This window comes from Hippoglossus hippoglossus, chromosome 17, assembly GCF_009819705.1.
Source record: "Hippoglossus hippoglossus isolate fHipHip1 chromosome 17, fHipHip1.pri, whole genome shotgun sequence".
In the NCBI taxonomy this organism is placed as follows: Eukaryota; Metazoa; Chordata; class Actinopteri; order Pleuronectiformes; family Pleuronectidae; genus Hippoglossus; species Hippoglossus hippoglossus.
The window spans coordinates 22,153,195-22,167,538 of record NC_047167.1 but is presented as its reverse complement, the minus strand read 5'-3'; the positions used below and the strand labels follow the sequence as shown (position 1 = coordinate 22,167,538).

The window sequence follows — 14,344 nt, the reverse complement described above, 5'->3', positions numbered from 1 at the left end:
TTCTATTCATACAGTTCTTGAGCAGAACTAAATATATAGTTTTCTCTGCCTGTATCATGCAGAACGTCTTTCTTCATTATCGGAGCTAAGCTACCTGTAGATTTGAACCGAGCCTCATCAGTAGCAGTAGATATTAATATTACCTAAAGAGGTTTAATAACTCTCCTTTTCATTGTGCTTCAGTTGAGTAGCACTCCAGCTCTTTGGCTCCAGTGTCTGAGGCTGAACACACTTATTATATAATTCTATAACCCAATACAACCCCGTTATTATAATTAAAATGACCAAACTCTATAGAGGATAAATAGATAGATAGATAAAGACTTTATTGTTTATTATACAGAGTTCTACTTGTTGGTGCATGAAGTTAAAAATAACCTACTTCACTATATAATGCAGATATAACAACTAAATATAGATTTAAAATAATAATAATAATAATAATCGGAGCAGTTCCAAATGCATAATTCTCCTTGTGGTCGGTCAGTGTGGACGGGACTGTCGTCCAAGAGTAAATGTTCTGTAAATATTAAATTTTTCTGGCCAATTTAATTTTGGTTTACAAGAAAAAAACATCTACAATATGCTTATGAACACAATAGAGCCCTTGATACATAAATGCAGCACTAACCCAGATCCAAGCCCCAAGCTGCACATGACCGTATTCACTGTGACAGAATAAAAAGATTCTCAGGCAGAACATTTAGATTTCCGTCGTTCGTCTCCAGGATCCAGGCCAAGACGAGGGAGCTGAGGGAGCGCCAGGCCCGGGAACGGGACTACGCTGAGATACTGGACGTAAGTCGCACGCCGGAGAGGTCGTCGGAGGAGGAGCACACGTACGCCGGAATCAACCCCCTGAACAGCTCGGTGGACAGCGGCCACAGCCGACCCCACAGCCCCCGGGACGATTACCCGCACATCCACGCACACCACCAGCACCAGCACTCGGATTCCCTCTACACTCAAGTCAGCAAGGCCCGCAACGACCGGCCTCCTTCTGCAGACAGGTAGGCGTGGATTCATTCGTCTTAGACTTTATCTTTCGCTCTCGAAGGTTTCCCTTCTTGTTTGTTTTTTATTCAGTTTGACGATTTCTCCTCGGCTGCAGCCGGGGTCATTTTTATTCCATGAAAAATGAATTGAAACCAATGAATTCCAGTGAAGTCTCCCTCCCATCCATCTTATTTAAGTGTCGTATACGTTCAGACCAGGTGACGGGCTGCTCAGCAACCATTTCCCCTCCAATTCCAAAGCACAACCCAGTCCTGGTATTTCCCTGAAAGGTCTTTCACTGGGGTCTTGTTCTTCCCTCTGCTTTCCCGGCTCTCGTAACTACGTGGCAGCATTATTGCGCGGAGACGGCGGCCGGCTATCGCACCTAGAGGAGAAAATAATCACAGCAACAGAAGGCAGGTGGTAAATGTCAGCTCGCCGACTGCTAGACACAATGCGGCGTTCTCGGGGGGGGGTGTGGGATTACTCTGGGGAGGCAGTGAGTGAATGGAAACCTTTGAATATCCATCTCTCTTTCTGTCTCCCTTGACCTTTCTACCTGTCTTTCTTTCCCTTGTTGATTCCACCTTTTCGCTGCACTCCCCCCCCCCCCCCCCCCCCCCCCCCTTCTCCCTGCCTTTCCGTGAAGTGTTCTGTCCGAGCTGCCGCCGGCTCAGACCCATGATTAAGAGCTGTCAGTCATTTTGAAAACATTCAGATCCCTTTTCTCTGAGTTCGTATATATCTCAGCCAAAGCAACGTGTAAAGCCAAGTCCCTTGCAGCGATAGGCCGGCCAAAGAAACAGCCAGAATGTGCTTTAATCCTGCGTCTTGTCAGCAGCAGCAGTCGGCGGCGCTGCAGGTCGGCTCCCCAGTCCTTCTCCGATCAGTGCAGAGATCTGTGGCCCCCGTGATGGATTTGGGGAACTCGGGCTGCAGCGTCACAGGAAACACACAGAGGCCGTGCAGGCTGGGGCGCATCCGCAGCTGAATGAACGGGCTTGTCTTGGTTGTCACGCATCCCCAGACGGCCCCAGCAGCCTGTGTGTACTTCACCACTGGTGTTGCTCGTATTGATTCATAATTCATTGAGCCGCTGATGTCGCGGCGTCATTTGTTTCTTTTCTTAAATCCCTGACGCGGCTTCTATGTTGGGGAATGCAGATGCAAAACAGAAGATAATACACCAGCATCGCAGATCTGGAGTCGTATTTAATTAGGTGAGGGAGAACGCTCATGATTTAGAATCTAATCATCGCCTTATTACAGATTACAGCTTTTTCCCCTCAACCACCACATAAGCAATTTAATGTTTTTCTCCCCCGGCCTCCTGTGAGATTGTTTTTTTTAGCTGTGTTCCTCTTTGGAGTGAACAGGATTTGCAAGAAAGCTTTTTCCCATAGAGTCCACAACAACAACAACAACAGGCTAATGGATTAGTGATGAAATGCTTCAATAGACAGTTTTGTTAAGTTTTTAATCCTGCAAGTTTACAGTAAATGTCCGGATTGGAAAAGCCGTCCCACGTATGGCTCTATATGTGATTTCAGGATGTTTTGATTACAGCAGTGTAGGTGCCAGGGACACAAACTCCTCAAAGATTGCATGTCTTTCCCCTGATCCCTCCATCGTAAGAAAAACATACCTCCTGAGAGAAGCAGGAAGTGCGTTTCCTGCGTCCTGTCTGCCCCCCCTGCTGAACAGGAAGTGAATTAGACCCCACCATGCCACGGCACAAGAGGGAGGGGGAACTCTCCCGGCGGCGGGAGTGTTTGTTATTACGGGACTCAGATGGCAGCGTGAAGTGATACCAGAGCTTAAGGACTGTGGAGATTTGATCAAAGCAATAACATGTCCATAGAAACTGAGAGTGAAGGAAAATGTTATTTCTTTTCCTTCACTAACACTTTGCTTTTAAAAAACGGCAGCGAAACGTTGACGGTTCTGTCGGAGTCGGCCCGATTTTTTTAAGGCAAATGGGAATTAGCAGTGATGCTTTGCACTGAATAATTGTTGTGCAATTATTGGCCCAGATCAAATAAACATGGGAGAATGGGACTCGAGCATGAACGTCTGCCGAGGCCAAACACGCCTACTTTGTGATTGTGGACTCAAATCTTTAGAAGTAATATTCGGGTTCAGTTTTGGTCGGCCATTCTGGTTTTGACTGTGTGTCTGTAATTGGGAGAAACAAGTCGTGAAGGACAGGATACCAGGGACTTGAAGTTGAAGACATTATATACAAAATAAGTAATGTCCTAATAAATATGGAAATGTCGAGGATAGAGGCTGGATTGGCTCCTTTAATCTGCATTCATACTTAAAGGATCCGTCGCTGGCTCGTGCACCACCACCTCCAACGAGTTTGGTTATGAAACGATTATTTTTGCTGATAAAGGAACAAACATCACCTCCTTTAGAAGAGATTCAAAATAGATCTGATATTGCTTTGGGCTGGATTTGCCTTTTTCACTGTTCGGTTCAGGTTCGTCGTTAAAGTGGCGTGAATCTGTGGCGTGGACTTGTGCTTGTTGCAGAGCGCATGTGGACTCGTGTGTGTGAACAGTATTTTATGCCCATTTCATGACTCAAATCAGCCATGATGTGGATTTCAGACTGTCACGGTTTTATATCTGAGTCTGTATGGTTCTTGTTGTTCCTTCTGCCGTGTTGGGATTGTCACAAGATTGAGATTCAGACTCCAACTGAGGAGGTCAAAGCTAAAGCAGAGAGATTTGTACGTTTTTAGAAGATTTTTAACGTACACAACAACAATAATCATCATTATTTACACACAATAATAAAGCTTGGTGATACTGTTTATTTATGAATATATATAAAAGAGCATGAAAAGATGCAGATGGGGATATATCAGCCAATGTATATATATATATAAGAAAATAGCTGAGACATTGTTATCAAACCATTTTGCCATACATTTTATTATGAATAACTATAAACATAACACTGTAACGTGTATAAAATGCACATATTTTCTGATTTGTCTATTCTGTGAAAGTTTTCCGATACAAGTTTTTATATCGACATGTCTGTACAAATAAATAAGATAAATAAGTCTCTCTGTCAATAAAACTGGAGTCAGTGGACTATGACTTCATCTATGTACAATTGATTTCCGACCTCAATTCAATTACAGCTAATGAAGCAGTTAAATAATCTATTGAGACTCATTTTAAACTGTAAACTCTAGAATGTAATTCTAATCCTAAACTACAGTAATAAATTAATCTCACAACTAATCTACCACAATGCTGTCATCAGAATAATACATAAGCAGAGTAGCACAGGGTTTAATATGACTTGACCCTTCGTTACTGCTGCAACATAAACCACTGCTCGTGATCATAATCAATCAGGTCATCCGGTCTCGTTCTGGCCAATAGGACATTAACATCTTATCCCTGTCGCTTCTTACACAACCAACCACGATCTTCTCCAGCGTCCAAATGAGGAGACCAGAATCCCGCCACCCAAGCGGTCTCAGGTTCCTCCTGGATGTTAAACGTACGTTAGCCTTCCTCAGCACCGCGGCGTTCAAGGGGAAACGAAAGACAATTGCCAAGATGCAGCTGCATAAATATCCAGAGGAGTTTGTGTTTAATTGCCTCCTTTTTCCCCCGTCAAACATCAGAAATTTCAATTTAACTGCAGAGTTTTAAAAACAAAAACAAACCAAAGAGGCCTGAAGGAGCTTCGGACGCCTTCGGGGAACCGTTCGCCATTTCCTTTGCTTTAAGGAGCCACGACGACGGCGGCTGAAACAACACGAGCTCTTTCTCCTCGAGTCTGCTTCCGTGACATTTACCTTCAGGATCAGACGTGCGGCTCCTCTTTATGTTCACAGCCACATACTTTTAACAAGACAGTCAATTGGAAGTGGAGCTTGTTTTTGTTTTAGTTGTGTTACTGTGCAGTTTATTGCGTAGGTGGTGCGATGGATTATCAGGCTTCAAGCTCGTTTTTTTTGTTGTTTTTTTAAGTGGTTCTGTTTTTGGCTCTCAACCAAATTGCATAACCTTGCTGCAGGGACCCTGGTGGTCTTTGTTTCCCCCCCCCTGCCAAGCAAAATATTGTCCAAAGCTCAGTGTTTTATCCCCTCCAGTGTTTTCCCATCATTACAGCTAAAACAATATCTCTCACTGAAGGTCCCAGAGTGTGTAATTGTCACGTGGTAACATTTGTTGTTGTGTAATTTTGTCATAAAAACCCTAAAAAGTTGTCGGAAAACATCCAAAGAATTTGTCGCCTGATCCAGAAATCCTCTGTTTCTCTGATGTTTACTAGCAAATTAATTAAAGTTGAATTCAATACAACAACACACTGCGCAGCACTCAGTGTGCTGTTGAATACCTTTAATTGCCCTGAACAGTTTTGCTGCATCACACTCCGTCCCCGCTGTGCGAGTGCAAGTGTGCAGGGAGCCAAGCGAATTAGCCACCATTGTTTTTATTCCCCCTCCCAACTACAAGGCAGCAGTGGATGCTGGGAAGGCTCTGAGGGATTCGCCGTGATTTGATTCTCGGCGTTTTCCCGAGGAGGCGAGGCTCTTATTGAATCGGCTCCATTACATTTCATCTCCACCGGGGGAATACGGGGCCTCGGAGGGAGCGGACGCGGTCGCGTTGTATCACAAACACACAGGAAAGGGCGACGCAGGCAAACAGACACACAGCAGTCGCCTCACAGGCCGATAAGGTGGTGTGTGTGTGGGTGTGTGTGTGTGTGTGTGTGTGTGGGTTTACACTTGACTTCACATAATGCTGCTCATGTTATGTCAAAGTGTGTGTCTGTGCTGGTCTTTGTGTCGTTTTCTGCCATGTTAATGCTTTTGTTGGTTTTGTTTGCGTGCAAATGTCTAGGCGAGCGACAAGTCAAAGGTGTGTGTGTGTGTGTGTGTGTGTGTGTGTGTGTGTGTGTGTGTGTGTGTGTGTGTGTGTGTGTGTGTGTGTGTGTGTGTGTGTGTGTGTGTGTGTGTGTGTGTGTGTGTGTGTGTGTACGTGAGAGCCACAAATATATCGGGTATATCTGAACACATTAAATACACACAAACCAGGGCTGGATTACACATTTTTAAATATTATTTACCAATTCTAGCCAAGACAGTAGGTGCCAGTATTTTACTCTGAATGATGGGATCAGCAGAATAAAAGCCTCCCTCGCTCATTATCCCCTGTAATCCACTTAGTAGCAGACATCATCCGTGTTGTTTATTTCACTCTCCTTCCCATGTTGATGTAATCCCACACATCTGACCTTTAAGCCTTTCTCAATCTGTTTATCTCGTCTGTTTTCACATTAACGTGCATCTGCCCCGTTTGATGGTTTAACACATTACCACATCGTGTTTATTCTTCCGCTCTGGTTTCGTTTTCCCGTCGAGCGAGGAACGGCTCCGATCGAGATGCAAAGATCACTTTTCAAATCGATTTTTTTATTTTTCGAAGACTCAAACAGATTCAAAGTACAAAAACTGAAAGTATATCCCTGTAAAATAATGTGAAAACTTTTTAAAGACGTGGAGTTGGGAGAACTTTTTTCTCTCCTTCCAACCGTCAAGGACCTGAGAAGAAGTGGGACTCGGTCACGTCGCTCTGCGCCGCAGCTGCTCCGCTCTCTGGCTCGTTATATGTGCGAATAGACCCACAGACGAGATGCTGGCGCTGGCTGCTGTGCAGAATGTGAGTGCGTGTTCAGAACAGCACGTCCTCCTGCAGCTCGGGGAACATCTCCGCTTGAGGGTCATCGCGAAAACTGTCTGCTGACGAGAGCAGCGACAGAATTTTGATCAGCCGCCACCGCGTTTATCCTCCGGTGGAAGAAAACCTTTGTCACCTGAGAAAATGAAAATCTCATGTCATCAGCAGAAGGTAGCAACACAGATCCTCCGGTAGCGGATATCTGCATCACAACTTCCTGTTTACCTATAAAAGACGTTCAGGTTTCCCAGTGGAGATTAATAATTAATGTCGGACGCCTCGTTTTCACCGAGTACATGAGGTCCTGGTGATACACGCACTTGACCAATGGTGAATCGGGCTCAGCTGACGTTTCACCAAATTTGTATATGATCAAATAACTAATTAAAACCAAAAACTGCACTTCAACGAACAGAGTGATGAGAAATAACTTAAATGACAGTAACCATCTATAGAAAGAATTAATTTGACTTGACTTGTCTTTTTAATCTGGTCCATGTCCCACCTGCTAACATGGAGGGAGGCGGGGTTTATGACCCATACTGCAGCCAGCCGCCAGGGGGCGCTCCAGATGTTTTGTCTTCAGTTATAAGGAGCTGTCATGGCCGTCCATCTTTATATACAGTCTTTGTCACAGTGACACGTTAGAGGAGGCAACAACTTTCACTATTTGGTGAAACTGTGTCAGATGTTTGTCGGTTCTTCCGTTAAAATCGATTAAATCGAACAAGACTTCTGCCAGAGAGCCGTTTAAAAATCATTTGCAATGGCCGACACCTTCCTGTCATCAGCATGTCACGTACAAATGATTATGTACGAGTGTCGAGCGTGAGTTCTATTCAAGTTTGGAGGTTGTCAGCAAACATCTGCTTCTATATGTTGGAATCAGCTGTGTTTTACATAAAGAGAGAGAGAGAGAGAGACAGAGACCTCTTCCACTCCTCAAACCTGGATCCAGCCCAAGAGCTACATGGGGGGGGTGCTCGTCCCCGGGGGAATCCTTTATGGATGTGGGAGAGGACGACGGCTCGGTGGGTTTTAGGGGTCGTGTGGATGTTCTCGGCTCTGGAATGAGAGCAGGCGGGAGAAGACTTTATTTCCTCCAGGATTTACTCGCATGTCCGTTTTGGAAGATCAGCATCATTCCTCCTTTTTGGCTCTAAGTTACTGTTACTGGACCCCAGCAAACCTTCTGTTGGCTTTAAAGGTTCAGTGTGTAAGATTTAGGATCTGTTGTCAGAAAATGTATATATATATATACTAAATAATCCTAGTGATGTTTCCTCTAAATTGTACAAATTGTTGTTTTCTTTACCCTGGAATGGGCCATTTATATTTAAATACTTTATATTAACATCTGGAGCAGGTCCTCTCTACGGAGGCAGCCATGTTTTTTTACAGTAGCCCAGACTGGACAAACTAAACCTTTTGAGTTTTGATGACAACTGAAGGTTTCCACAGCTTCTCAGGTTTGGGAGGTGATGTCACTAAATTCAAAACACTGCACCTTTTAAATATAGCAGCCAGGGACACAAAAGTCAAAGTTGATGTTTTTCCCCAAATCCTTAAGGGCTTGTTCATTTACATCATTAAATAGAAGTTGTTGCTTTAAATAGCTGTGAAAACAAGGTGGTCTCGGCCCTGCTGCAACTCAAGGAGGAGCTATAAATCAAGTTTAACTGCAATATTCAGCAGCGTGCAGGTGCAGGAGGTGAGAAATATTAGTTTATAGACTGTTTCCTGGCGTAGAAAACGAGAGTCTGTGATACAGTTGGAGCTTGTTTCCAGTCCCAAAAGGCAGATTTCAAAAAGAGTGGTTCATCTAATTTCACAAATCTAAATCCATCTTTCGCGGACAAATAAATAAACAAATAAATTCGTAATGTTAAGAGAATAAAGTCATAATGTTACGAGTAAAAAGTCAAACTATTACAAGACATGGAAAAAGATCAAGTTGCAATATTCCAAGAAAGAAATTGTAATATTATGAAATAAGTAGATAATTTAGAAGAATAAAGTCCTAATATTACGAGGAAAGATTCTCCAAATGTTTACGATGGACTCAAAGTCTTGAAAACAGTAAAGACAAACAATAGATGTTTGTATTCACTCGTTTTCTACGGCCTTTCTGTTCCTCTGCTTTCCGAGCTCCGGAGTCTGTGAAGCTTCTTATTGACGTCTCCACATCGTTCACGTGGATTAGTTCTTCGTCTTTATGCAACAAACGCAGAATAGAGCTGGAGACCTGGAGTCGCTCAGAGGACGGGGACTTCCAGCTCAGCGTCACGTCACATGATATCATATTTTATGAACTGTTGATTTATTCAAGGATCATTTTTAACCCTCTTTTATCACCAAGCAGTCTTTTTTACTAATTCATCATCCAACTGCACATTTTTCATACTCATCATCCACAGGAGGAAAAATATCAACTGAATCGTCCCTTAAGTACATCACTGACGTCTTGATATTAATGACGAGGATTAAGTCTGATATTTTTCTAATGGGTTATTCAAGCCGGAGACTCCAAACATTTTAATAGCGGACGACCTGCTGTGATCGCACTAAACGCCGCCTCCCTCCGAGTCGTAATCGGAAGCCGACTTAAGTGTTTGATCCGAGCTAAACCAACATGTACAGTAATCCAACATTATACTGTCGTCAACATAATTACTGCCGTGATGCTCGGCGTTCGTCAGGTCACAAACAAAAGGCCAAATATCCTCAGTTATTGTTCCCCTCGTATCATCTTCTACGCGCTGCCCATCTATCCGACTTCGCTGTTTATTATTTTATCTCATTAAACTTTTAATTGCCGCTTCGTGTTGGAGAGCTCAGTCATCAAACGGCACGCGGCTGTGTTTATAGCAGAGGTGCTTTTTAATTAAAGCGTAACCTTTTAATGAAATCACTGGGACTTCATGAGAGGCTCCCACAACACATTCAACCCATAAGAAATTGTTTTATTAATATGGAGAAGTTTGCAGTCGCGGGACTAATCTCAATATGAGGATCTGCAGCGAAACACTTCCTCTGTGAGATCAACAGTTTCACAAAGATTGTTTGGCTGCAACAACCACAGCAAAAATCTATAACATGCATTATAATGAAGGAAGGAAAACAAAACGCACTGTGTATACTTACCGCCCACCAAAACCAGAACGTCTAAACAACCAGTAATGTTTCTCATATCGACGATTTCTTTTTCTTTCTTTTTTGGAGCCGTAACTTTATGTCTGAATGCGTCTCTATTCGTGAGCAGCGCAGGTTAACGAGGCCGCAGACGCACGGGATTCTGGGAGATATCAGAGTGAATAAGAGAGAGTGATTAGTGTGGGAAGTGTAATAAACACAGCGGGAGATTAGCAGAGACGAATGGCTCATCTGTTGTTGTCGTATGTTGGAGTTTAAAGTTTCTAGGAGCCTGATGAAAGAGTAAAGACGTTAAAATCTTTCAGACACACAGTTCGGTGACCTAATGTGATCGAGGTTTGACTCCTGCTTCTGCACTTTCCTCTCCCGGCGTCACCAGCGATTTAAACTGTCAAGGCGGCCATTGATGTCACCGGCGTCTCCGTAGAATCCACTTCAGCCGTTTTAATATTCATCCCATCTAAGAATTTGTTAACATCTGTAATAGCTCCATTAAAAGAGCTGGAGTCTGACAGGAAGCTGCACATTAGTGCGACGTCCTGCTTGCGTGACACGTTCTGCTTTGTCTCCTGCTGGGAAGGGGGGGGGGGAGCGTTAGCAGCGTGCTAACGCTAAGAGCTCGCTCTGACCCTAAAAGGCTGTTGACCCACATTCAGTGTCATGGATGGCACTTTACATCACTCAGCCTGGAGTCCCCTGTGTGTGTGTGTGTGTGTTTGTGTTTGACATGTATGTATTATGTATGTAGTGTGTTGTGCAGTCACGTGTGTCCTTTTTACACGCAACTAATATGTATGTTAGTTTTGTGGCCTCTGTGCACAGTATGTTGTTTTGGGCTTTTCCCTTTTTGACATCAGATAAATCATTTAAGTCACTTTATTGAGTTAAAAGCCAAATTTTCTCAGGTTTCAGCTTTTTTCTGCCGTTCGTCATTTAAATTTAATATATTTTGGTTTCGGGGAGTTTGTCTGAAGGAATTTTTTTCTGAGATCGTTATTTTTGATTTTATGATTATACTTGGATCAAATCTGTTTTTCAGTATTTCATTTTTAGATGAATTCAACAGGTATAATGACATACGACACATTAAAGATTTAATTTAACATTTTCACCCCCCCCACCCCCCCCCCCCCCCCCCCACCCTTAGTCCCACATAAGTTTCCTACATGAAAGAAGAAGAAAAAGATTAAATATATGAAAAACAAATGCATAATTAAATACATGTGGTCTCTGAGCCATGAAGGTGTTTTGGATGCAAAATAATAATTTTATAATAAAATATAGTTTATAAGATAAAGTTCAATAGAGATAACTATGACATGTTTTAATAGTAAAAAAGCAATTTATAGAATGCGATGTAATAGAAGATACTTTAATACTGTTTTAATAATGAATTATAATTAATAAAATATAATTTAATAGTAGATAAGCCAAACATACACATTTCCTTAATGGAATCAAACCGACGTAGTTGTGGTCGTGTGTTTTTTTTTTCATTAGCAAAAACCAATTAAAAAAAATCAAACCCTAATAAACAGTATTTGATTAGTCAAAAATAATAAACGAGGCAATAATCGATAAGAGAAACGATGATCAGTGGGAAACCATGTGATGTATAGTTTTAATAATCAATCATGTGTCCAACACTACAGATTTATTCCTCCACCCCCCCCCCCCCCACACACACTGTGCATTCATTCATTCTAAACTGGGCCATGCTGAGAAACATCAGAGGCAGGAAACTGGGGATTACATGAGATCTAATGAGCTTTTTTGATTTAAGACTCTAACACAATGAGATCACACACACACACACACACACACACACACACACACACACACACACACACACACACACACACACACACACACACACACACACACACATATGGACGTGTGAGAGGCCGGGCACAGATAAAAGCAGGACGGACGGAGTGCGTGTGGCGACGAGGTCAAACTGCAGCGTGGGTCACTCGTCTCTCCTGTGCTCGCGTGTGCAGGTGAAACGTGGCTTCGCCTGGAATGTCCCACTTTCGCTCAGGTTACAATCGCAGCACGGTGACCCACGGACCCGCAGCCTGCTGGTTTATGTATTTGCGCAGCCTGTTCCCTGTTAAATCTGCTTCCTCCACCTCCAATCCCATCAATTGCTCTTGTCAGTCAGTCGCTCGGTGGCTGAACTCTTCTCAGAATCCTGCCGCGGTGTCAGACGTGGCAGGTATACGGCCGGGGGTCAACTTTGAAGTAGCTCGGGATAGATTTCACATTTAGCTTTTTCATAAAAAAAAAAACCTCCTGCAGAATCGCGCCTGACAGTGAAATGGCAGAAGTACGACAGCGCTCCAGGAACGGCGTGAAGCAGGACTGTGGTTCTGCGTCGTCAGGGATACGATGGAGGAGTTTGCCGGGGGGGTTACATCGTGTTGCAACATAAAAAATGTTCACGCTCCCGTTCCTCCTCATCCCTCCTCGCCATCTTCATCACGTATTCTGCCACTTATTCCCCAACAACTTACGACATTCAGTATTAATGCATCCACGCTCTTCATGTTCCCGCTCTCCTCTTCACCTTGAAACACTTTCTCCCTCGCTGTACAACGCTCGGAGCCGCAGGGGGTGTGAAAAGTTAAAGAGGAGGCGAAGATGCCCAAACTTCTTGATCGCTGAAGTTTTGTCGGGTGGCTCACGGCCTCCGAGGTGCCACCATTTCCCCCCCCACCCCCACCCCCGCGGACGCACACAAGACTATGAGACGCGTCGCTTCTCAACTCGGCGGTTATTAGATCAGAGTCTGGAGGAAAGACGAGGGGGGGGGGGGGATGAGAAAACACTCACACAAGAAAAAACCACAGCGCACTAGCAGAGACTTTCTCATCACAGCAGCGGGAGCACGGAGTCCGCTTTGAAAAAGGAGAGATTTGTGATTGTCTTCCCTTCTGGAGAGGGGCGAGCTTCGCTGGGTTTTGATGAGCTGCGATTGTGCTCGTGTCTCATTACCAGAAAAACACACACTCGTCTCTTCCATCGCCTCCGCGTCCTTCTACACCACAGCCCCGACACATTCAACAAGACGTGTCCTTACACCACATGAAACCTACATCAGTGCCCTCATCTTTAAATAGCCTGTGACATTTATTGATGCGTTGGAAGTGTGCGTTCGGGCCCGGGCTCTATTAACGCCTCTGGATCTCCTCCGCTGTTCGGGTCTTTGAAGTGCTGTGAGAACTGGCGCGTCGTCCGGGCGCTGGTTAATCATCGGTGATGGCAAAGCGCTCCGTTTGAAGTAACGCGAGCTTTCATGGCTGCAACCCTGTGCATCTGCAGCTCATGAGTGCTGTCGTCAGTCGGTGAGAGTGGGACTGTGATGCGGCAGCCGTGGTGTGTGGTATTTATTTACTGTGCGTGCCCTCCACTCCCCGGAGGTATTAAACACGAGTGATTAGGGATCCTCTGTTGTGTGATGTAGGTTTGCAGCCATTAGCGCTCCCTGGCATGTCGCCCCCCCCCCTCTCATAACGCCGCTCCAGATCTGAACTTCTTACAAAGAAGTTCAGATTGGATATGACGCCCGCCCAAAGGCCTTTTCCTCTCATGTGATGCACAGCGGCGGCTACGGAGCAAAAAAACATGGCGGGTGATTCCCTGGGAATCACCCGCCATGTGAACTGGTGCACTGTTGTGGTTTCGCCCTGGGGGGGGGGGGAAGCTTTTTATGCTTTGATGAGCTCCTGCCCAGAACAATTTATAAATGTGCGTCGTGCTGCCTCAGTCGTCACATCCCTCTTATCAGACAGCAAACCGTGTGTGGATGTGTGGTAGCGTGTGAACACATCATGTAAGACCGGGTGAAGAGGGGTCTGATGGACGACCTCCGTCTCGGCTTGTGATGGAAGGATCCAATGTTTTGTTGTCAGTATAATATGTTTATGATTTTAACATCTGATAAATACAACAAGAGGAGGAAGAAAAACGCTGTCTGTGCATTAAAGATCTAAATTTACACATGAGTAGATGTTTTGTGTGTTTCTGAAATATCAACTTGTCCACCAGGTTTTCAGACAGTGTTTATTCATAACAGTAATAGTTCCGGTTGAATCAGATCATTATAGAGGATTATGAATTCATAGCATTTGATTGGCTTCACAGTATTTTTTACCTCCACCGAGGATGATATGTCCATCTTTTTATTTTTGGGTTTGCTTGTTAGCACAATCGCTAAATTCCAACAGGAAGAAGCGGATATTGTCCATCTTAAATCTACCGTTAATGGTTTAGATCACTTAAAACTCAATATTGCATGAAATATTTCACATGGCAAACATATCTGTGCTCAGTATTTCACACCAAACTGTAGTGTGTATATATATATGTGTGTTTTCTATCTTGGGCTGTAACGATCTGTTCAGTCAAGTTGCTCATTCGAGAGCTGCAGCTTCGTGAGTTGCTGAAGACGTGTGCGCTCGTGTATGTGTGAGTGT

General features: G+C 44.1%; 1 protein-coding gene across 6 annotated transcripts in view; it reads left to right on the top strand.

Moving 5' to 3' along the window:
- LOC117778717 (partitioning defective 3 homolog) overlaps positions 1-14,344 on the top strand; it is a 198,154-nt gene that overhangs the window by 149,703 nt on the left and 34,107 nt on the right. For 5 of the 6 annotated variants that reach the window (XM_034614475.1, XM_034614473.1, XM_034614476.1 and 2 more), the window contains one exon: positions 729-1,010. In XM_034614475.1, coding sequence (XP_034470366.1) covers positions 729-1,010 — 282 coding nt within the window. Of the gene's footprint in view, positions 1-728; positions 1,011-14,344 lie in introns of those variants that run through there. The other variant, XR_004616833.1, reaches the window with a different exon arrangement.